This window comes from Crotalus tigris, unplaced genomic scaffold (genome assembly GCF_016545835.1).
Source record: "Crotalus tigris isolate CLP2741 ecotype Arizona unplaced genomic scaffold, ASM1654583v1 scf7180000023718.2468807, whole genome shotgun sequence".
Classification (NCBI taxonomy): Eukaryota; Metazoa; Chordata; class Lepidosauria; order Squamata; family Viperidae; genus Crotalus; species Crotalus tigris.
Genome location: NW_024100137.1, coordinates 1,412,579 through 1,438,400, shown reverse-complemented (window position 1 = coordinate 1,438,400; position 25,822 = coordinate 1,412,579). Strand labels below are relative to the sequence as shown.

At 35.2% G+C, this 25,822-nt stretch overlaps 1 protein-coding gene across 2 annotated transcripts in view; it reads right to left on the bottom strand.

Annotated features, from left to right (window-relative positions):
- The window catches only part of TTLL7 (tubulin tyrosine ligase like 7), an 87,582-nt gene that overhangs the window by 37,986 nt on the left and 23,774 nt on the right, over positions 1–25,822 (bottom strand). For both annotated transcript variants that reach the window (XM_039321015.1, XM_039321016.1), the window contains 10 exons: positions 25,108–25,175; positions 21,494–21,652; positions 20,019–20,235; positions 18,929–19,093; positions 18,331–18,489; positions 11,116–11,210; positions 9,957–10,104; positions 9,782–9,855; positions 1,735–1,870; positions 45–131 (listed from right to left, as the gene is read on the bottom strand). In XM_039321015.1, the coding sequence (XP_039176949.1) occupies positions 45–131; positions 1,735–1,870; positions 9,782–9,855; positions 9,957–10,104; positions 11,116–11,210; positions 18,331–18,489; positions 18,929–19,093; positions 20,019–20,235; positions 21,494–21,652; positions 25,108–25,175 (1,308 nt within the window). The remainder of the gene's footprint in view (positions 1–44; positions 132–1,734; positions 1,871–9,781; positions 9,856–9,956; positions 10,105–11,115; positions 11,211–18,330; positions 18,490–18,928; positions 19,094–20,018; positions 20,236–21,493; positions 21,653–25,107; positions 25,176–25,822) is intronic.

Below are 25,822 nucleotides of genomic sequence, written 5' to 3'. Positions count from 1 at the left end.
TCATTTAAAAATATAGATAACCTTTAATTTCATTCAATAAATACCTTTGGTCCACGTATTCTGACAGATTTTCCCATTAGTTTCTCATCATCAAGTTCACACTGTTCCAGAAGATCCAATATGTCTTCTTCCTGAAAAGATACATTCTTGAATAAATGTGAAAAAGTCAGAATGCACACAACATGCTAAAAAAAACCCTGCCTTTTTCTCCCCTTGTCTAACAGTGTCTGGGTCCTAAAAACAAAGTCAATGGAAACTTGCAATTATTTTTGTTGAGCTAATTACAAGGGTTGAAAGAAAAACTATGCCTCCACCTCCAGTTTAAATAGGGCTATTTTAATAACTTCAAGGACCATTCTCCATTTTATTTGGCTATTTGTATTTACTTATTCCCATAATCACCACCATTTGCTACATACTTTTACCAATGATGTCCAAATGAGTTGCAGCTGTCACAAAAGAACTCCACACTTCAATCTCTTCAACCAGGTCCTGACAGTCCTTTCCATCTCTTCCACCTCTATCCCTCTGAAACAACAATTACGTGGAGTTTGGAAGCACAAGAAAGACATTTTGCTGCAACATGACAACACAGGACCTTATACCTCATGAGCCACAACAAGAGGCAATTGCAAAGTTGGATCTCACCTCTTATTTCATCCGCCATAAGAGTCCAGACTTGGTTCTGTACAACTTCCACCTTTTCCCAAAATTGAAGGAATACCTTAGTGGGCATCTGTTTGACTCAAACGAAGAGGCAGAAAGGACTACCAGGACCTGGTTGAAGAGAAAAAGCGTGGAGTTCTTTTGTGATGATTGTCCACTGTTGGCAGAAGTGTGGAGTGAATGGTGGTGATTATGTGGAGAAGTAAATACAAGTAACAAAAGTGCTCAGTTCAAGGATTACTGTCTGTTTTCTTTATTAAATTATCCCTATTTAAACTGAATTATGGAGGTGAAGGCATTACTATTTATTCAACTCCTACAGAATTGATTTTGCCATATTTTATTGATAGGTGCCCAAAAGCTAAATTTTTAAGTGGCAAAGGTTTTGACTCCTGACTCGGGAATTGAACTCAATACTTAAACCACTGCAGTTCTATACGTTTATTGATCTATGAATCTATGAACATTAACATTCCACGATGAAAAAACAAGATTATACTAGCTAACCACAGCTGAGACTACTACATAGGAATTCCAGCACAGCTGTCCATGCAAAGGCCATTTGAAACAAGCATGAAATGAACAAGCAGTTTAGCATTTCTTTAAAAAGCTGCTTGAGGTTTCAAAACCAGACAACATGGATCAGATCTTCTCCCTGGAAATGCTGAAGTAAGATGACGTGTTTTTTCTCTTTCAGGGTGCTATGTGCAAACTTGATAGATGAATAGCCAAAAAAAGCTTTTGGAGACAAACCATAATTGGATGCAATATGCAAAGATATAACACATGGTTTATGAATCCATGCTGTATGGATCCAACCATTCTGGTTTTTAAACCAACATTTAAAAGTAAGCACATGATACGAAATCAGCTAACTGTACTGTTTTCATCAAGCTACATTTGAATCATTAGTTAAGAAAAATATATAAACACAATGTTGATCTCACTGCGGTATAACAACTCAGTACGACCGTACTATAAATTGGATGAAAAGAAAAAAGAAACTAAACATCTCAGTATTTCTACATGGAAATCAGTTATTTGAAATCATTATGGCACTACTGATACCTTCATCCTTTTCAAAGGGTTGTTCATTTCCCACTGAAGTGAAGCTGCCCTCCCAGCAAGAAAGGTTTGAAAAGCTGTGGCTAACAAACCTTCATATTTTTCAAGTAGAAGCTTATCTTCAGGAGGGTAAATACGCCTACAATATGAATAAAAGAAAGGAAAAATCTATGAGACGTGAACAATTCCACAACCTGTTATCCTGTATGCATGCTTAACTAAAATGAACTTAAACAAAATGTATGGTTTCTGTTGCTTCAATAATACATACATACATACATACACACACACACACACACACACACATACGTTGAGAAAAATAGTCGAACATCGGGATAACACAAAAACAACAATTGTTTAATAAACGTAGCTTTCGTCGGTCGTCAGAGTAGAATGCCGGAGGTTCAAAAGCCTGCTTATAAGACCAACTGCTTTTGCGCTCTGCTCATGGAGTGCGTTACCGGTCTACCCACCCCCACTAATCGTATTGCTTCTAGTTGTCTCGCATCCGTCTGCATATTCATGAGTTCAGGGATCCTTGCCTCTCCTGCTGTCGCTCTCTTTGCCCGATTTGGGCGTGGCTGGAACTCATGAATATGCAGATGGATGCGAGACAACTAGAAACAATACGATTAGCGGGGGTGGGTAGACCGGTAATGCACTCCATGAGCAGAACACAAAGAAAGCTAAGTTTATTAAACAGTTGTTGTTTTTGTATTATCCCGGTGTTTGACTATTTTTCTCAACATGAATATTTATTTATTTATCTATTTATTTATTTACTTTTACACACACACACACATTGTTCAATAACACAACCTTCGATCTCCGGGAGAGGTATAAATCAGTTGTTTATTGCTAAAAAGATATTTAAAAACAATAAAAACAACTATTTACAATGTTAAAAGAAACAACTTAGCTTTTGCTGGTCCCCTGCCAGCATCCTCAGAGTGAAGTTCAGGGGGTGGGGAGATTCTTTTTATACACCTTGCTGGTCTAACTGCTTACTCATTGCCCGTGTGATAGGGCCATCCTTCCTGATTAACTGTAATTGCCTTGGTTGTCCCGCTTTCTCTTTTTTGCACTCCAATTCCACACTTTTCCCCTCTCTCATCCTTGTCAATTTCCTCCCTCCCAGCAGCCATAGAGATTTTCAGGGAGAACATTGACTTGGTAATGTACTTAATGCAAAACACAGACTTGAAAACACTTATTCTACTTAAAATCTACTGTATTTTCATTGGAGAAAGGAGACACTACAACTAAAAAACAAAAAAAACCAAAATAGGAATAAAGCTTGTCTTTCTACAAACAGTAAGCTTAAGTGTTCAAATACTCACTGTAATGTCAACCAGGTTTGCATGAGACATGAAACATTATATATTGCATTCATAATTCAGAGACAGGGAGAGTGAGTTTGAGAAGGACATTAGAAAAACCACAAAAATTGCATTAGATACTTACTACTTTCTTTCTGACAAGAACTATCAATTATAACCCATTTCCTCCTTTCTATTCAGTTGAAATGAACTGTTCCCTGTTCCCCACCGACCACACAAATTGTAATTTATTATTAATATCTAGTTTGGTTAGTATGGATTGCTGGATAAAACCAAAAAAAAAGTGTCAGACTTCAGGATATATTCCTGCCTTTCCTTCTGCCATTTACAAATTCTGGAATACACTGGGTACATTAAAGCCGCTGCATAAATAATTATGCAAAGTATTACAACTACTTTGAAATCTCACTCAATATGTAATGGATGTTTTGTGTGAGAAAAAGAAGTTCTTTCAGGCATACAAGTTTTCTCTGTGATGGTACGTTTTAAAACATATTACAGAGTAAGCTACGTGCAGTGTAACAAATTTTACACACCTTGAGACTATCGTTTGGTAGAGTTAGAATATGCAGGGAGGAGCAAAATTACTACCCAATTGCATTGCTAAAGATTATTCAACTCACGTTATTACAAATAATGCTTTTGTGGCCAGGAGTTTATAATGAAAAGTTGAAAGGGAAAGGACTAACATTCTCAAACTTTTTGTTGTTTCTTTGTGATCAAAATATTTAAAAATAAAGTAAGAACATTACTAGATTTCAATGGCATAAAGTGGAAAGACTTCCTAGGACTATTTAAAAAAAGAGCTGGGGCTGAATTCTCCCAATATACTGTATCTATTAGTTGCCCATACTAATTAAGAAAAATTAAATCCCCTAAACAATTCTGAAAATCAATTAAATTTCTTATAGTTACACCAAAACCTATAGTTTCTAGCAACAGCAGACAGCTAAGGATACTTTATTTATGCATCTTTAAAATGTGGCTCCATAGTTAGACTGCAGTATTGCATGCTAACTCTGCCCCCAGTCTGGAGTTTGATCTTGACAGGATCAAGGTTGCCTCAGCCTTCCATCCTTCCAAGGTCGGTAAAATAAAGACCCAGATTGTGGGGGGCAATTTGCTGACATTGTAAATCACTCAGAGAGTGCTGTGAAGCACCATAGAGTGATATATAAGTCTAAGTGTTATTGCTACAGTTATGTGCCATCCTTCAAAACCTGGTTTCTCAGGGCATCTTAAAACACACAATGTCGGAATTCATGGCAACACGGATGAAAGAAACCGAAGCTCCGGTTTCCTAGTCTAATTTCGCTTCGTCTGGAGACCCAAAGAGGTCAGAAAATAGCCCTGGAGAGGCAACGAAGAGGAAGGGAAACCTTGGGAGTTTGGAGCCAACGGCGGTTGGCCCAAATGGACCGAGGAAACTCTTCAAACAGACAGAAGAAAGGCTGCCAGCAAGTACGCAGACAGCCCAAGCCATAGACAGCCAGGGAAGAAGCAAAGAGCCATAGCAGTGCTGCCGAACAGCTGACTGTCAACAACGTGTTTGATCTGGGTCAGATTCTTCTTTATTTCTCTTCCCTATAGACTTTTAAAATATAATTCCCTGAGTTGGATAACTTTCAAAAGTAAAAAAATCCAGGAAGACTTGGGAAGAAGAGAGTTAAAAGCGGTGAGAAATCTGGAACGGGGGAACGAAATTGAGGAATATAAAAAATATGCAGAAAAGATTAGAGACTGAAAAGAAAAAAAATGATAATCTGTTGGCTAATTTTTTTGATTTGAGAAGATTTTTTTACTTTGTTGTGAAAGAGTATTTTAAATAAAAGTTTTACTACTGGATAGAGACACTATGACTAATGAAGACATCTAGTGGTGAAGGAAGATACTACAATAATACAGAAAAAATCAGAAGAGTGATGACCTTGAAACAACACCTGTGCTGAACAAAGAACATCCTGTGTTTCTACAAAAGAAAAAACAAAGATTTTTTTCAACTACATCTTTCAACTTTAGACATAACTATTATAGAAACTATTTAGAGACAGGTTTTTTTTTCTTTTTAATATTTTTGAACTGACAGAAATATTTGGATTAGGCTCTTTCTAAACCTGGATTATAGCCTAAAGTAGTTGGCTTCTTTTTAAATTTGGATTATAGCCTAAAGCAGTTGGCTCCCTTTTAAACTTGGAATATAGCCTAAAGCAGTTGGCTCCCTTTTAAACTTGGATTATATCCTAAAATAGTTGGCTCCTTTTTAAAGTTGGATTTTAGCTTAAAACAGCTGGGTCTTTTTAAAATTCGATTATAGCCTAAAGCAGTCGGCATTTTTTTCCCTCTTCTCCCTGTGGATTTACAAAACTTGCCTGATTGAACAATGAGTGCACCACATCTCACTAAAATTACAAAAAAACCCTGCTTCTGCACCCTCTTCTGGAACATCCAGTTCAGCGAGTCAGGGATCTATTGAAGCAATGTTACAATGAGAGAAGGCAAACAACCTCCAAAAAGAGATGCATGAGACCTTACAATTAATGCAAGAAATGATGCAGAAGAATCATCAAGAAACAAAAAGCAACCTTGATAAGCTAAACAAACAAATGCTAGACATAAAGACACAATTTGAGATTCACCAACAAATGATCCTTTAAAATGAACAAAGAATTCAGAAAGTGTAAGATCAATCAGAAGATACTGGGAAAACATTGAAGCACTAATGACAGAGAATGAAAGATTAGAACAAGCAAACCAAAACCTAGAAGGAGTGGTCGCTGCTTTGGAAATGGAGTACACTATTTGAGATTCCAGAACATACCTGAAGATAAAGAGGAAAATATAGCAGAAGTGATTATTAATCTATTAGCAGAGGCCCTAGAAATGGAAAGACCAGAGATGCAGCAAGAAGTGGATGAAATATTTAGAATGAATTCAAGTTATGCAAGGAAATACAAATTGCCCAGAGAAGTCCATGTAAGATTTATGAAGAAAACAATGAGATATTAAGAAGAGTTAGAGATGTTCCATTACAATATAAAAATAAAGAAATAGTAGTGCTGAAACAGATTCCAAAGAGAATAAGGGATACTTGAAGTCAAAATTCTTTCTTGACTACAAAGCTGATTGCAAAAGGAGTAAATTTTAGATGGCTGATGCCAGAAGGGATTTTAATCAATTGAAATAACACAAGATATCGTTTGGATTTAGTGTGGAAGGCACAGGATTTTGATGAAAGATATAGAGCATTTCTGGGAGAAAGAACACAATATCAACAAGAGGATGGAAAAAGCCAGAAACAGACAGAACAAACAATAGAGGAAACAATTACACAGGTGGAAGAGGAAAAAGAGAAGATGAATCAAGAACATGAGGGAATAGTAAAAGAGCAGATGATAAGAAGATCAACAAGACCTAAATATAAGTAAACCAAAATGGAGAAGGAAAATGGAATTTTTTCAGTGAATATAAATGGATTGAATTCCCCATCAAAAAGGAAAAGAATTTTCAAACAACTACAGAAATTAAACATTGATATAATTGACACACATAAAAAACAACATACATTTCTGGAAAATCCAAAACTTGGAAAACTTTATTATACATCAGCTCAACAAAAAGAGAGTAGTTATATATGTCAAAGAGACAATAGATTCCAAAATGATTTATGCAGATGAAGAAGGAAAAATATTAATAGTAGAAATATTTTTAAATCAAAAACAGATACTTTTGATAGCAATATATGCACCAAATAATAAACAAGAAGAAATTTATCAAAACCTTCACAGAAAAATAGTAGAAATGGAATATCAAAATATATGCTTAATTGGAGATTTCAATGCAATAGTAGACGGGACATTAGACTATAAAAGCAGTAAATCAGGGAAATAAGGAAGAAAAATATTACCTAAAACTTTTTTCAATATGATAGAGGAAATTATCAGAAAAAATAGAATTGCAAATAGTCAAAAAGGTCAAATATTTGAGAATATATTTAAGAGCAAGATGTTCAACAATGAAAGAAGATAATTACATTAAATTGTTAAACCAAATAAAGCTTGATTTGGAAAAATGGAAGAATCTTCAACTGTCGATGTTAGGAAGAATTGCTACGGTGAAAATGAATATATTACCAAAAATATTATTTTTATTTCAAACAATACTTATAAAACTGGAGAAAAAATTCTTTGAAGATTTAAACTCTCTAATTCAAAAATTTATCTGGCAAGGAAAGCTAGAATTAAATTGAAAATGTTACAAGAAGCCAAGGGAAATGGAGGCTTTGGCTTGCCAGATTGGGTTTTATATTATCAAGCATCAATGTTAACATGAATAAAAGAATGGATAACTCTTAAAAATAAAAGATTGCTGTATTTGGAGGGCCATGACCTGCAACTTGGTTGGCATGCTTTTCTATGGTACGGAAAAAATAAAATACATAAATACTTCCAAAGCCACTACATTAGAAATGCATTATTATTATCTTGGGAAAAAATAAAATGTAAAATTTATTTGAAAATTCCAGGATGGCTTTCAACAATGGAAGCATTTGTACATCCAAATCTAGTCAGTCTCGATAAAATATGGACATACAAAGATATTCTAAATCCTGAAGGGAACTTAAAATCCAGGCAAGAGATGGAAAATCAGGGCATTGATTTAACATGGCAGTCACATTTACAAATGAAAGTCAGATATGATAAAGATATTAAACAGTATGGATTTTACAAAGAATAGACTTTGTTTGATCAGACATTATTAACTTCTGATGAAAAGTTAATCAAAAAAATGTACAATTCCTTATTAAATTTCAAAATGGAAGATGAACAAGTAAAAGAGACAATGATAGTATGGGCAAAGAATTTTGGATATAATATAGACTTAGAAAAATGGCAAAGTTTGTGGGAAAGACACTATAAATTGACAATATCAGCTTCATACAAAGAAAACTTATATAAAACGTTTTATAGATGGCATTTGCCACCAACAAGATTAACAAAAATGTTTAAAAACATGTCGGAGAAATGTTGGAAGTGTAAACACAAACCAGGTACTTATCATATGTGATGGACATGTGTTAAAGCAAGGAGATACTGGACAATAATCCACACTTGGTTAGAAAAAATGTTAGAGAAACACATAGACTATAAACCTGAATTATAACACATAGACTATAAACCTGGTTTAATGCCAGAAAAACTTGATAAGCAAAGTACATATTTAATTCTACATGTGATAACAGCGGCAAGAATTATATTTGCACAATACTGAAGAATGAAGAAATACCACCAGAAGAAGAAATAATCAAAAAATATTAGACTGTACGGAAATGGACAGACTTACTTTAAGGTTGAAAGAAAAAGAAGAAACAGAATATTTTCAAAGTTGGGACCTATTTTATCAATGGTTAGAGAAAAGATTTAGGGATTAGGAATTTAATTTGTATTAGTGAATAAGATATTCAGACAATGCGCTTTTGTTGAATAATTATTATTGAACTCTGTTAAAAAAATAATAATAAAACTTTAAATAAATAAATAAAACACAATGTCACCCAAATCTCTGGAACAAATGAAATATTAAACAAAACACAGTAATAAAAATATTTAACATTATATCAATCAAAAGAAAAGTTCTAACAAAAAGCTTCCAAAAATACTATATTGCACACATTACCAGATTAACATATCAGAAATCTTAATCATGATTTTTTTTCTGATTTCAAGCTAACGTTAGTATCAGGAAAACCTACTTCCGGAAACCAGGTACTGTAGATGGGGAAAGATTTAACAATGAAAAAAACCCAGTTCTAAACTTTGTTTTATTGATTTGTCTAAACAACTTCAGAGATCAGCAACCTTTGCAGGTAGCAGATAATATGTACAATTTTTCATTATGCTGCAAGGGCTAAAAAAGTGCAAATTTAAAAATCAAGATAGTAAAAAATTAACACAGCCCAAATTTCCTCTATCCTTACTATAAATTTTATAAGATCTTATGCAACAGCATGCAATCAATTTTATCTGCAATTTTATTCAATTTCAGCTTTTTTTTCCTTTTTAATTGGGGAGCAATCAGATAATCAACGGTTATCCCAGGTATTCTAGCTGCTACAGGCCAGTAAAACGCATTATAAAGTTCTTAGAACTAGTTTTCATTTTTTCATCTTTCATCATATTGGGTTTTAAGATTCTTTTCAGAAGAAACATATTTTTGTATCTCATTTTTAAAAAAGAGCTATCATGACTCTTAAGGAATTTATAATGCATGACAAGACTATCTTCTGTAGGCCATCAACAGAACCATAGGCTGATAGTGACATATCTCAAAATCTGTCTTAAAGTTTAACAAAAAAAAACCTCAGTAAGATCTTATTTTTATAATCTGAGTTCAATTGGGGAAAATGTTGTTTAAGAAAGCTGGCTTAGTTATGGCTTTGATTTCACACTAAACTTCCATTTTAGTCAGGAAAGAATTCTCTCTGAACAGAGGAAATAAATATCTCAGAGAACTGTATAACCATGATTCATCATGTTTTGGCAATAGTATTTTGAGAACAAATAGCTTACACCCATCCATTATTATTAGCCCATTTCATCATTAAGGAAGAAAGCACCTTTACATAAGCACGATACAAGCCAAGTGAATTCCATTTTAAATTAAATGAATCCAAGATATACTTTGAATTAGGAATCTAGGGATTACATAGTTACCTATAATTTCCCATGTGCCTGTTTTCATGCTCTTCTTTGGAGATCTGCCTGCGTACTTGTGCAAGTCTCTCTTTCTGGAAGCCAAGAACATGTGGAAATGACTGAACATACCGCTAGAGAAAAAGGTAGAAAACATGGCTCCTTCATTTATATATATATAGATGTTTTAAATTACCAGTTCTTCTCTCCTCCTTTCTAGGGAACGCCGTTGCTTTTCCCAGTCAGAAGATATAGGGGAAAGCCTTTTCATTGACCCTTGGCCGTACAGTCTCTTCTGAGCTTCTGCTTTTTGCTTGGCTAAATTTTTTCTTTTATCACTTGTCCTGAAAAGAAAATACTTGACAGGATCAACAAAAGCTACCCAACTGGAGTTTTCAGCTTTTCTGGCACAATGATGTTAGAGTCCAGGGCTATCTTTATTTGCTAATGACTGGCAAGCTCGCTTTTTTCCCATACCTACCAACCTCCCAGATAGAGAAGCACAAATATCCATGGTTGCAGAAGTAGAGGCCGCCCATTTGCCATGGTTGCAGAAATAGAGGCTGCCCATTTTCTTCCTTTTCTTACATGGCAGCTATTCGAAGATACCCTTTCTCTTTTCATCTACCTGCACTGGTAAGCCAATGAGTGCTTGGTACTGACAAGCTGCAATGGAGGGGGAAAAGTTGCTACTACTACAACCACTCTCCCCAGGATAGAGCAGATGGGAGCTATCTCTGTCAGCCAGACAATGAACTATCAGAAATAAGTTCTCCTCAGAAACAATCCTCCTCAGTTGGTTGTTAATGTCAGGCCCTGATATTACACCTGGCAACTACAAGACCATGCTGCTTTACCTGGTAATACCTGAACAACTAACTCCTCCTAAAGACACTTGACAAATGGTATCAAACAAGATATTGGAATTCCTATCATCAACTAGACTAGAGGAATACAAAATGTCCTCGGTGGCCTCATTTATAATAAGCTGTTTAAAAAGAAATCCTATGGCTCTAGGCATTTTCACACTCTAAGAGAATATGCACAGATATATAGTAGTACCAGTTTCATTGTAATCTTCTTACTCCAATTAGATGGAAAACAGAGACATGAACACAATCTTCTTCTGCCTCAAGAAATTATTTCATAAAAATCTGACCAGACCATTTGGATCAAACTAGGATTTAACTTACTCTTTTCCAGTAATGACAAAGATTGTATTATATTTGGATTAAATACTCAAGAGTCAAAGGGTTTAACTTAAATTGCATGAAAACATTTTTGGGGAAAATATGGTAAATATACCTCAATTTTTTGTAACTATAATAAATAATAACTAGCCTATGCACATTTACCTGATGTTGAGAAGCTGTAATGCATTCAAAAGGACACCTTTTTTCACATCATAATCAATTTTCTGGTCAGTACCAAAGCTGGGGGCTCGATTAATCTGAGAAAATGAAAAAAAAAGGCAGAACATTTTCAGCAATGTTAAATACAAAAAAATAGTATGTACAAAACATTCCATCACTCATATATATGCATGTATCCCAGACCAAATTTTCAAGATCCTTACTTGCAAATGTAACAAGTAATCATATTTTACTATCTGAAAAAAAAATCCTTTTATTGTAAAGGAGGTATGATTTACACAAATGCTGCAAATTTTATGGCATGTGAAATATTCAAAACAATGTTACATATAAAATGCATTTTATTTAGCTATTTGCTATTATAATTGGAGCATGAACCCTCAATCACAGGCAGAGAAAGCGTAAACGTTTGCACTGTGCAGTGTAACACATTTTAATTCATATTTCAAAATGTTTACATGATATGTATTATTAAATTTTAATTTTTATATAAAACTAATAATGTAAAGCTATTAAAACCAAAACAAATCTGAAAAGCATGGGAATATATGTGTATGCAGAAGCTTATTAGTGGTTAGTAGGAAAAAAAGGTGATATATGAGGATATTATTCCTTCTCACAGAAAAAATGAATAATTGAATCGGTAAGGGAAAGACCGGCCATATGGCTCGTCACTAAGCTGCTGACAGCCGAAGTCAAAATTACCATCAAGCACCTTTAAAGCAATGCGGATGAAACTTGAGTGAGATCTGATCTTCTCTTTAAGACTTTAAGTACTTTCTCCTGTAAAAGCTGCCCAAAGTATTTTTCCCCCTGAGGAGAGAAGGAAGGGAATATCTACCCCACCCTCCAAGAAAAGCAGCGACTAACTACCCAGGGGGATTAAAGCAATTATAGGAACAATTTTAATCTAACTGGATCTATATGTTTTGGAAACTTGGGGACTAAAAGTTTTCCTATTCTTACTGGAGATGTTTAATTTTTTTAAAAAAAGAAATAAAACTTGAAAAACTTGCATAAAAACTTTGTACTTAAAGTTTTAAATGGCATCAGTGACATCTTCTGGAGAAGTATGGTATTACAACTTGTTATTGCCTAAAAGAGTTTTGGCTTGAAACCCAGACTCCAGATAAAACTCTTCTGACCTTGACAGATACCACCTGTGAGAAACTCAGCTGTAATAGAGAACTTCTGAGCGACATAATTGGCCTGCTTTAACTATTTTTAGCGTTTGATTCTGAAGTCTTCAACTTAATACACTATTAAGAGAATATGGATGAAGATCAGGAAAAAAACCTTTCCATGTTGAAATCAATACACGAAACTATTCTCTCAGCTTGTGACAAAATAAGATGCAACATAAAGGAACAAGATGCCAGCTTAGATATACAAACCCAGATTTTGACTTCAACCAAAGAACTAACAATGCAGAAAATAACAGGAGAAGTGGAACAACCAAACACTAAGACAGAGGACTTAATTGACCAACAAATCCAACCAATGGAAAATTCAGAAAAGGGAGTGACAACACTGAAAATGGAAAAGAGTTTCTATATAAATCAGAAGAATTTTGAGGAGAAGAACAGATTGAATGGAAGATAAACCTATCAGGATAATCATGGGAAATTGGAGTAATAGGGAGGTGATAAAATGAATACAAATGGATTAATTATTCCAAAAATACTGCAACTAAATGGTCTTTCTTATTTCAAATAATATATATATAATAATAGAGGGAGAACTATTTGATGGTTTAAATCAGGGCTTTTCAACCAGTGGTACCCGTACCACTTGTGGTACATTAATGAGTGGCAGGTGGCATGCACCTGCCTAGCCAAGTGTAGTGGGGAGGGAAAGAGCCAGCACAGGGAAGGACTTACTGTGAGAAAGTCCTCTGGAGCTGCAAAGGCCCCAGGCTCACTTCTGGCTCACCCTCCCCCATGAGAAAGGAGGAGGGGGCAGAGACAGGAGAGCCTATAAAAGGAGGCAGTTTGGGCAGGAGAGGGAGAGAGAAAAAAAGCAGCAGCCTTGGGAGAAGGTAGAGTCAGCAGCACAGAAGGGGGAGGGGGAGGGGGAGGGGGAGATCAAGCAGGCTGGCCATGAGCCGATCTACAACTGCTGTGGCAGCCACCTGTGCTGCAACAGCAAACAAGCAAGAAATGCAGTGGGGGAGGGGTCACCCTTCAAGAGGAATGAAAAAAGGCAGCAATGGCTGAAGGTGAGGCACGGAGGAGGGAAGGAGATGAAGAGTGGAAGGATTCTAATGTGCTTTTGTGACTTTGAAGTTCTGGGATTTGTGCAATGAGGGCTTTGTGTTCTTAAGGAGTGTTTGGTAATTTCTATTTGGCTGATGGCTGATGTCTCGTGTTAGCTTCTATTGCTCTGCTGTTGTTAGCTGTAAGTTTTGCTGCAAGGGATTTTGAAGTATTTTTCTCCTGAATGGATTTTGCCTGTAGCATTCCTTTACTTATGAATGGAGCCATTTGGGGAGATTGCCTTAGCCGGCAGCCAGTACTTACATTTTTTTTTTCTTAAGTGCCAGCTGCGCTCCTTACTTTCCTTTCTAGCCAGTAGCTAATTCTTAAAGGGGAATGTGCCTTTTTAAGCTAGTTCACTCAGCAGCTTGTCTTTTCTGGAGGCCTTTCCTTGTTTGATCAATATATGGAAGAGGGAAAATATAAGGGGGGGTTCAAATTCTTCCTTCAGAAGGAGATGGGAATGAGAAAAAGGGAGGCAGGGAAGGGAGGGAGGAAAGGAAGTCCCGCCTTAGCACTTGGCCACCAGCAGCTCTGCCATTGACTTTGCTTGTAAAAAGGTTGCAGAAGGGGATCACATGACCCTGGAACACTGTGACCATTATAAATATGAATCAGTTGCCAAGCATCCAAATATAAATCACATGACCCTGGGCATGCTGCAATGGTCATAAGTGTGAAAAATGGTCATAAGTCATTTCAGTGCAATTGCAACTTTGAACAGGGTTTTTTTTGGAGGGGGGCATCAAGTTTTTGACACATTGCTAGGTGGTACTCAAATATTGCCATATCCTAAAAGTGATACAATCGGTAAAAAGGTTGAAAAGCACTGGTTTAAATGCACTGACATGGAAGACTACTTGATAAAGGAAAAAACCCAGAGTAAGGCTGAAGAAAATTAGGGTTTTGATTTATTAGAGTGGATTGCATATTACTAATTAGAGGGTTGAATATGGTGGAAAATAGATAATTTTTAGAAAATAAAGTATCACTATAATTGAATATGTAAGATGTGTAACAAGATAAATAGACTTTAATATGAAAAGGGGAAAAGGGAAAAGTTGAGATAAGGGGAATTTTGGTCACCTAATTTAAAATATTTGGAAATCAATTGAAAATAAGAATTCTGTTTGCTTAATATGAGATAAAAGATATTACCAGAAAAATTAGACCCAAACAAAAAATTAATGGTTTTGATTTATTGAAGGGGATACTGTATTATTAATTAGATGGTTTAATATGGATAGATAACTTTAGAACAAGACTATACTCAAATAGATAAGATGTGTATTTAGAATATTAGATTTTGTTATGAAAAACAGAAAAAAGAAGTAGTTGAGAAAAGGGAAACTTTTGTTACCTAAAGCTTGGAAATTATAAATATCAAATGTTAACATGAATATTGATGGGAAATTAAAGCTTGGGAAAAAAGAAATAACAGGACATTGATTGTATATAAGGATTGAATGCAAACACAATTAAGATATGTATAAGCTAAAAATTATTGATACATGTAATAATGATGTTTTTACTTAGTTGATAATAATAAGAACTATATTAGCCTAATATGAGATAATAGATATTAAGGGAAAAAGAGAGGAAATATCTGATGTTGTAACTTAAGATTTGTATTAAAGATTTATGTATGTTATTGAACTATTGATTAACCCAGCCACCACGTTGCTTTTTAAATACTTAATTGTAAAATTAGAAAACTAATAAAATATTATATAAAAAAAAATAAAAAAGTGAGCCGGCAGCCACGCAGATGCCTGTGGCATGAGCTGTTGGTGCCACCAATGCAAGGCAAGGCAGGTGTCACAAAAAATATAACAGATTCCCCCCCCCCCAAAATAAGACCTAATGCTTTTTTGGGAGGTAAAAATAATATAAGACTGGGTCTTACTTTCAGGAAAACACAACAGTTGGAAAACTACTCAAATTCTTTTATTTAATTAGAGCCTGATACAGATGCATTTTTCTTCAAACAATCATACAGTTTGTAGTATACATAGATTTGCAAAACAATGGGATAAAAAAATATTCCTGAACTTTGTTTTATAATTTATCTCATGATTACTCTGAAATTGTGTGAATGCATCAATGCAGTACATGTTCTCAGCTTGCAAAGCTTGGATTCATTAACTGAGTTTACCAAAAATGTAAATATTGCAGAATATATAGCCCCATGTTACATAACTAAGCTCCAATTCATGTTGAATAAACTAAATTATTAATGTATCTTAAACAGAAAACTATGTTTAGATAGATTTTTACTCCAAAAGCATTTTATTAAAATAAATTTGATAAAGATTTTTAAAAATCCAATTTTATTTTATATTTAAAAATATTGATTATTATCCACCCTGCAAGGTAGTGTGGCCAGTTGTAATGGATATTTGAAATTGTAGTTTAATAACATCTGATGAACCTGAAATTCTGCTACAGAATATTTCATGGAGTAAATCTGAACTCCGTACTGTGTAAAATCACTGCATGTAAGCTATCATATGTTCTTTATGGTAACCTATTTCAACAGCAAATCATCTTCTGCATCATTTTGATAGAATTAGCTAGGCCAATCAATTATTAGCTAGACCAATCAATTATAATTAGCTAGACCAATCAATTAGCTAGACCAATCAATTATTGCAGCTCATAATAACACAGCTCACCACAATATGAACACACCACAATGATGAAGACATTAGGTGATGTTCAATATCTTGGGAACTATAGCTATCAGTGAATTTACATGGAGCTGGAAATTATCTTCCTCTTGCAATACCAAGTCAGTAGTCCCACAAATTCACTGTAAAAGTTTTGCTACTAGTATTTTTTCAAGCAGCAAAAAGGCAGTTATATTTTGATTTTTGAATTTGAATTTCCCTAATACCAGTAGGAATCGAAAACTAGACAAAATGCTTCACAAAATCCACTTTTGATCCTGTGCTTTTGTTGCTTAATATAATGTTCATAGGTTTCTGCAATTCAAATATGTATTCTGGCAGAAAATAATAATTACAATGCACTCTCCTCTCTTGCCAACAGGAACGAAGATGTTAAGCCACAATACTCAATTCTCACAAATACTAAGCTGCTTAAAATTTTATCTTCCAGAGTTGGGGATAAGCCAAAACTTGCTACATTACTATACTAAAAATATTTTAAGCATACTTTGCCATATTTTCATTTGGATGAGACTAATTTATTTTCAGGTTTGACATTCAAGCAAATACTCCTTATGTCCAATTGTGCTAATTCAGTTGGAGAATCTGTAGTGTTTTGGAAGTTGCAAAATTATGACTTCTAGTATCGCTCCATTGACTGTATTGCCTATGACTGTTGAGAGTTGCAGGCTAGCAATATTGGAGTGTAACAGTCTCTCCCCCCCCCCCCAGCTTAGATCCTAAGAATAGGAAAACTGTTTCCTAACCATAGTTTTCTTCTTTTGTCCACTTCCTGAAGGCACCTCCTTATTTCCAACCACCTGGTTGTATTTTTCCAACATTTTACCTGGGAATGTTATTCATTCTCTTTAACAGCTTTCTTTCTTGACAACTATGCCCAACTATGTGGCTTTACAGTTGGGTATTACTGAGATGTGTTAAACTACAGATCCCTTGTTCCTCTACTCAACATTGACTAGAGATCCTGAAAGTTGAGGTCAATACATCTGATGGAGAACTACTTTCAAGCACATTAATCTATCTGTAATTTATTTACATTCTTTAAATTTCTTGAAATGTAAAGGCAGTTGAAGAAGTTCCTGATCATACTAAGGTCATCAGGACCCTGAAGAAACAGGTTCTGCTCAATATGGAACCCTTTACAGTATAGATCTCTCTCTATTCATATATTGCTGATATATTATTATCCAGACAAATCAAAGATGAAACAAAACAGACAAGATTACTTTATTTGGAACAGAACATTTCATGTTCTATCCACTAGATGGTGAAAAATACTTGTAAGATGACATACAAGCTTCTGCTAGAGAAAAAAATATGTGAGCATAGTTGGAGAAAAGAGGTTCTGATTCATGGTTCAAACATGTAACTAATATTGTCCCTATCATGTTTCGTCTGAAAATATTTTTATGGTACATTTCTAAAAATATCAGCCTTCATCTAAAAAGCTGCTACTTGACCACAAGGTAGATGAATAACCGGTGTCATCATAATCATTGTCATGATTATCATCCCAAATTACTCCACTGCAGGATGAAGCCCTGCCTTCTCCCTTGGGAGAACAGAAAATGACTGGCTCAAAGTCAACCAGTTGGCTTTGTGCCTAAGGCAGGAGTGGAACTCATGCTCTCCCAGCCTCTAGATCAGGGCCTTTAATCACCACTCAGCAAAATATGATATTACAGGTGTACACATACATGTTCATGTATTAATCCATGTATATACAGAGTATGTATTTTCAGGAGCCATATTTGATTGCTTCAAGTCACTTCAAGTCACCCTCTTAATTCTATTTTTTAATGTGTAATATATAAACCCTTGTCCAGTCGTGTCCGACTCTCAGGGGCAGTGCACATCTCCGTTTCTTAGCTGAGGGAGCCAGCGTTGTCCGAAGACACTCCTGTGGTCACGTGGCCAGCATTACTATATGCCGAGGCACACGGAACATTGTAACCTTACCACCAAAGTGGTACCTAATTATCTACTCACATTTGCATGCTTTTGAGAACTGCTAGATTGGCAGGAACTGAGACAAGTAATGGGAGTTCACCCCATTGCGTGGTGCTCAAGTTTCAAATCCGGGTTATTAGCTTTCAGCTGACAAGCTCAACATCTTTAACTGCTGAGTCTTTGACTCCACTTCTAGGGGTTAAATAAGAATATCTTATTTTTAAGTCAACAATGATACTGAGTGGCATACCAGCTGTTGTTTTTATTTTAACGCTTATTGAAATTATTGTAAAGCTGCTCACCTCTAGTAGCCATGGCTTGAGTTTCTTGTCCAGCAGAATATCAAATCCCAGAACTTCAAAGCAAACGCTGTCACTTCCAGGAGATTGCCCTGGTCTACACATGCGATAAGCATGAAGAACATGTGGCTCTGCTACTATAAGTGTCTTCACCACTAACTCCTGAGAGATAGTGCAAGAGATAAGGATAGCAGAATAGCATCATTATTGTGTTGATTTGAATTTTACAGAAAAACATTATATTAAACAGCAAAATAAGACAGACTCTAACAAAATAAGAATTGATTGTTGACTGGGCTCTAAATCACAAAAACTCAAGGGCAAAGAATATCTAGGATCTAATCAGGACTGCCAAAGGATTCTATTAGTTCAAAACATTATTATTCAGTTTCCTGGGGGAAAAAATCTGGTATTTTGCCCATTTCCCCCCTTTGACATAATGACAAGATTCTACATATAACAGTTCTGCCGTATAAAAAAAAAGTTAAATAAGAACTTCAGTTGCATCAAAATCTATATTATGTCCCAGTGCAGGAGGAACGGTACAGAGCATTATGATGACCAAACATAGAACAGCTATTGCATATTAATTTTCTCTTACTGAAATATCATTCCAGAATTTGGAAACGTCAAGGTGATTTGTTTGCAGAAACTCAGTAAACCACTTTATAGAGCGCTTACTGCCTTTATCTTCTGTTTCATCCCGTTCAAAATGCTCATTATGCTTATTCACAGAGTAGTTGGTCAGATGCATATACAACTGGCTCTGAAACAGAAATGAGAATGTGATTCCTGAGAGACAAGTAGAGAAAGAGAGTTTGCGGTTCTGTTTAAAGAGAGACTTAATGAAGATGGTGATAATGAAACAATTTTTACATTGCAAAAAAAGGTGTTTATGAAAGAATGGATAAATCTAAAAAAGTTGGGTATTGTAATCGGTTGTGATATCGACTAAAATGAACGAGCAAATGTCCATACAGATTTGTTTAATTTTTAAAAAGTTGGAATAAAAAATATGGATGATGGGGGGGGAAATCAACTTGGCAGTTTTCTTGATACAGAATAGTATTTACTTAATTTAATAGTTATTTAATAGAAAATTGTTTATCTAATTTATTTGTTTATTTATCTAAATTTATTTATCTAATGAAATACCAAGGTTGGAAATTCAGGATAGACGAAAGGAAAAACTTATTTAGATATGCCAAACTAAACCATTCAAATTTGCTGGCATAAAATTTGGTAAAGTGAATAAATTGATGAAGAATAAATCTATCTAGTCATGAAATCTGTATACTGTCTCCAGGATCAAAGGCTAAACATAATCCCATGGAGAATTCTAAAAGAAATGAATTTGCTGGACCCTTTTTAAATCAGTGCTTAGGACTGAACATGGAACCCAGATGGCACTGATCACACTAGTGGATGAGCTTTGTCAGAATGTTGGTTGTGGATGAAGGTTGTGGACCCATCCTGGCTTTTTTAGGCCTCTCAGCAGCTTTTGACACCCTCTACCATTGTATTCTTCTGACTCTCAACTCAGCAGAAATTAAAAACAAAGCAAAATATAATAATTCCAAAACAATTTCTCTTGAAATCAATACCTAGCTGTTCTCTATTACAATATATACAGTGGGCTTGCCTAAGCATATAGTGTTGCACTATTTTTATTCACTCAAACCTTTACTTACCAGATTTGATTCATTAGGTGGATGATATTTCTCTGTGCCCATTCTCACTAATCCATCATTATATAAAAATATTTTAAGTGGATCACATGAAGTTACCAGAATGTACACCCTTAAATCAAATTTGTAACCTTCCATAAGGAAGGGTTTGTCAAGGTATTCTTGAACTATGAGGTGCTCCTGAGAATGAAGTTTTTCTGCATTTCTGACAAGGGAGATCCTGATAAAAGGCAAAAAAGAAAAAAATGAAGACTTTCCATTCTGGCTATTTATAAAAATAATGTCCCTTAAATAGTAAGATACTGGTTTCACTTGCTTTAAGCCAGGTTTATCAAATCTACTTCTTAGGCATGTACACCAAATCTATTATACTGTATAGTTTACCAAGTGTTTGAATATCTCTCACCAATAATTCTTGTGCTGTGCTGTGCTGTGCTATGCTATGCTGTGTGTGAGTTGGGCAATTACATAAATTTGTTTACTAAATAAGTAATAAACAGATTATTACAGGTAGTCCTCATTTAATGATTACTTATTCAGCAACTTCTCAAACTTACAACAATGCTGAATGACTGATAATTATAACTGTATCTTGTCCTTACAGCTTTCTCAGCTTTCTACAGTCAGGTGATTGTGATTAGTGACTTACCCTGCCAACTTTCCATAAGCAAAATAAATGGAGAATTCAACTGCTAGACACAAGGACAGTTTTTCTCCCATGGCATCACTCTGCTAAACAACTAATTCCCACAACTGTCAAACTATTTAGTAAAGCTATATTACTATTATTCTTCCTTATCTACTTACGACTATAACTTTGTTGCTTGTATCTTACAATTTATATTTATTTAGTTTCCTAGAATGATTTATGTTGATTGCTTCTCTAGTATCCTATGACTATCACTAAGTGTTGTATCTTATGATTTATGATGAAATTTTTACAATGACTATGATCACTATTTATCACTTATACCTTTTATGTACATTGAGAGCTTAGGCACTGAAGACAAATTCCTTGGGTGTCCAATCACACTTGGCCAATAAAGAATTCTATAATAACAGGAAATTGGAAATTGTGGTCATGTGGTATGCTTGTGATCCTTGCTTAATGACAGTACTGGGACTGCCAGAACTACTGTCATTAAGCAACACAGTCATTTGGGGTTTTTTTTATTTATGGGCACATTCCCTTAATGACAGAATTTTCAGTTCCAATTAGCATTGTTAAGCATGGACCACCTGTATATGAATGGTATAATAAGACAAACGTAATCTTATATTTAGTATCTTTCTAATAATGGAAAGAAAACTAACTAATCCAGTCCACTATTTGTTCCCAGTAGCAGCATCAACAGCCTGTTTATTATCCTTGTTATTAATGAATAACATTTTTAGAACCTCGATATTAATTATAATTCCAATTATATAAACAAGTGTAGTGATGTGAAAGGATTCCACTGGGTTGCTACTGCACCTACCCATGTCCCATTGCCCCATTAGCTGGTTTGACTATGAACGTTTTCTGTCGGCGCTTTCTTTTCAGTTCTTTTACATAGTTCTGGAACTGGGTAAACTCTGCTGGAAAAATCCACGTCCGAGGAATAAAACTATAATCCTGTGGCTGAGATTTGATCATTCTGAAAAACAGAACCAAAGGAACAGTGCATTTTCGTATCTGTGGTTTCAATCTGATTTAGCAGCAGTAAACTGAAGAAAGAAAAACATATTCCTAGACCGTATACATCGAGTTACGACCACAACAGAGCCCAAAATATCCCTCATTAAATGAGACAGTTGTAATGTACACAAAAGCGTACATTAAATTGCTTACAATTTATTTCCTATAAAGAGGCAGAAAAAATATAAGAAGATTTTTATAAGAATTACCATAGAAATGGCAGATGTAAATAAGGATCTTCATATACCCCAAGGTTATACTAAAGAAATGTTGATACACGCCAAGTACTACTATTATACTCGTCACTTTACAATAAATAGAAAGCAAACCAAAACAAGAACAACTTTCCTGTCATCTTTTTTCATTTGGCTGAGAGATTATATACAATTACTAATAGCTCATATGGGTATAAAACTTGCACAAATGGCCATCTGCAGATCCAGGATTGGAGCCAAGAGTGTCAGGGTCTGTGTACAATAGAGAGCCTGTTACAAAAGCTACTAGTAATTGTAAAAAGAACACTTCAAAATGAAAAAAAAAGAAAAACCCACAACCATCATTACAATTTTTATAATTGTGCTTACGGTTATTATAGATCCCAAGTAATGGCAGTATTAAGGATTGTAGAATTGCTTTGTTGTCTTGCTTAAATACACACGATTTTTTTTGGGGGGTGGGGGATACAGGTAGTCCTCAAGTTACGACTGTAACGGAGCCTGTTCATCATGGTCGTAACTAGGTGACGGTCGTAAAACGGTTGATCGTATAACTGACACAATTTTGCAGCCTTTGTTTATGATGGTCATTAGGTTGTTAAGCGACTGTTATGTGTACAGTTTTGCCAAAGAAAATGGAAGTAAATGCAATTTTTCACAAAACCATCATAAAATGCAGTTGCTGCAAAGATGCTGAAAACAGCCATAAATGCATCCTAAAAGTCAAGCATCCAAAGTGCAGTCATATGACGGGAGAGAACAGCCATCAAAACTTTGAATCTGGGTCATAAGTCACCTCCCCTCTCCCCCACTGTCCCATAGGTCTGTCAGAACTTTGGACAGTTGCAAGTCAAGGACAACCTGTATTCCAAATTTCACAAGTATATTCAAACTACGATAAGACTTTATATCTTCGCCCTCACCAATTAACCCTGTTATCTGATTGCTCGTATCCTAAATATCAGAAAAATGTGAACAGTATTTGAGGCAATAGAAACTTGTGACTGGTCAAAAAGTGATGAACAACACGCCTTGTTAGCTGAAGTGACATTTCATACAGGTAGTCCTCAACTTACAACAGTTCATTTAGTGACCATTTAAAGTTATAACGGCACTGAAAAAAGTGACTTATGACTGTTACAGCATCCCCATGGTCACATGATCAAAACTCAGATGTTTGCAACTAGTTCATATTTATGATGGTTGCAGTGTCCTGGGATCATGTGATCCACCTTTTGCGACTTTCTGACAAGCAAAGTCCATGGGGAAGGCAGATTCATTTGTTACTACCAACAACTGCAGTGATTAACAACTGTGGCAAGAAAGGTCGTAAAAGGGGGGCAAAACTCATTTAACAAATGTCTCACTTAACCACAACAATTTGGGGTTCAGTTGTGGTTGTAAGTCAAGGACTACCGCTAACTCTGAAGGTTACCTTTGAAAGTCAAGACTAGATCTTCCCTAATCTGATGTCCTCTGGATATGTAGAATTATATCTTCCGTGATCTCTTCTTGGCATATCAGCTGAGAATGCTCAGAGATATATGAATACATTTGAAGGGTGCTATTTTGGGGAAGGGTGAACTAGTTTTCCATGGGAAAACTGTTATGGGGTGCTTTCTTCACACAACTGAATCTGTTCTCTATTTAGAAAGGTAAATAGAGAATCTGTTCTCTATTTAGCTAAAAAAGTGGCCTAATCGATGAAAGGGGAAAAAAGAAAAGAAACCTACAATTGTGCAGATTTGTCTTCTCCTGTTTTAAGGCATTAATAATGCTCAATTAATTTGTTCAAGCTCTTTTTTGAAATGACAACTAAAGTGGTTAATGTCAGAACATTTTTTTTCTGCTTGCTGAACACTGAAAGTATTGATATGAATGCTTCCCTCTTATTATACTATATGTTTTAGGGCAGAGAAAGGCAACCCACAAGCAATGGGTTGTATGACTACACAGCCGATTTCTGCACCATGCTCCTTTGCCCAAAGTTCTTGAGATCACACCACTGAAAAGTATTTATTTTTATCCCACCTTTATTATAAGCAGCTCAAGGTAGTAAACTTACCTAATACTCCTTTCTCCTCCTATTTTCTCCACAAACAATCCTGTGACGTGAGTTAGGGTGAGCAAAAGTCACCAAGTCATGTCTAAGGTAGGTCCAGAACTCACAATCTCCTTGTTTCTATAGCCTGATGCCTAAACTACAGAGGTAGGCAAACTTGGCTCTTTTATGACTCGTGGACTTCAACTCAAGTCCATGAGTCATAAAAGAGCCAAGGTTGCCTACCCCTACACTAGACCAAACTGGCTAGCAAAATCGTTGGTTTTCAGTTTGACTTCATTTTTAAAGTAATGTTTCAAATAGATGCATTAACCTCTACTAATCCTAATCTATTTATTATTACTATTTAAAAACAAACAAACACGAAATCTGAGAACTAAGAGTTTTATCTAACACACAAACGTACACTCACACCATGATTACAGCTCAGATCAGTATAAAGCAGCTTTCTGAGTTTTAATTATACTTCTCTGCTACTTTGATAAAAATGTCATAAATACAATAGAGATGAGGGGGGAAAAAACAAGGCATTAGGATAACTATTTTTATGCTTGTAAATTTAATTGTTGAGTGTTATCTAGCGACTCTCTCAGCATAAAGTAAAAATCAAATGAAGTATTCAAATTACATCTATGTAAATATGGATTGTATATTTACAAGATAGACGTATTTAAAGAAGTCCTCACACAAAAAAAAAATTTCCAACTTTTCCAATTTGGAATACATTTTTCTGTTGGTTATGTAAGAACTCAAAGAAAACATAATCCAACTGATTAAAAATGAAACCTTTCCAGGACCCGGCCAAAAACGTCATGCAGGCTAACCAGATGCCTTCAAGCATGCAATTTTCTTGTGTAGTTCCCCCTGCACTCATATCAAGTATTACTTATTGCAGCTGCTGGACATAGGGGATGCCCTGATGAGTAGATAGATTCATCCTTCATGGCTCTTTGGAAGAACCACCAAAGACTGGTAGAGGACCATCCTTAGGAACTGGATGACATTCAGAAACTACTAATGACTACTTGGACATCCAGTAACAAACTAGTACCGGTAGTTATATTTAAACTTCTTAACCTGCATTGTAACCAACAGTTCTGCATTATTAACAAGAAAAAGAAAAAGAAAGCAAATTACTTGGTCATGTTTCGTGCCAAGAAGTCCTTCCTACAGATTTCCCCCATTCCAGGAAAATGGTTGATTCTCTGGAAGGAAAAAAAAAAAAAGCAGAATAGACACATTAGATAGATACTTCTGATACAAAGCTGATACATCTCAAACCTGAAGATCAGTCAATAACTATAAGTGCAAGATAATATTATTAAATATGTTCTGAAGCTTCTGACATTTAGTAAATAGCGCATTGACCAGAAATATGTACAGGTATTGCTTGCTAATCAACTTTCTCATTTAGTAACTATTCGAAATGATAATTATTTAAAATAAACAGCTTTGCAACCAGTCCTCACATTTATGACCGTTGCAGCATATCAGTCTTTTGATCATGCTTTGGATGCTTTGCAAGCAGCACACATTTACAACTGTTAGTGTCCCACAGTCATGTGATTGACATTCTTGTGCTTCACAACTAGCTTCCAACAAGCAGTTAGAAAATGTGAAAATAAAATTGCAAAGACACTGTCGTGATGTCTTGCTTAATGACCAAATGGAAAGCGACACTGTAAACCCACCATGGTCACACAATCTTCTGCTTAGCAACTGCAGTGCTTAACTGCAAACTTGCCAGTCCAAATTATGGTCGCTAAACGACGACTATCTGTATGAGTTTCTTAGCAATCTTACATGGAGGGTGATTAATACAATACAGTCTTTCTCTCTTTCTTTCAATTTA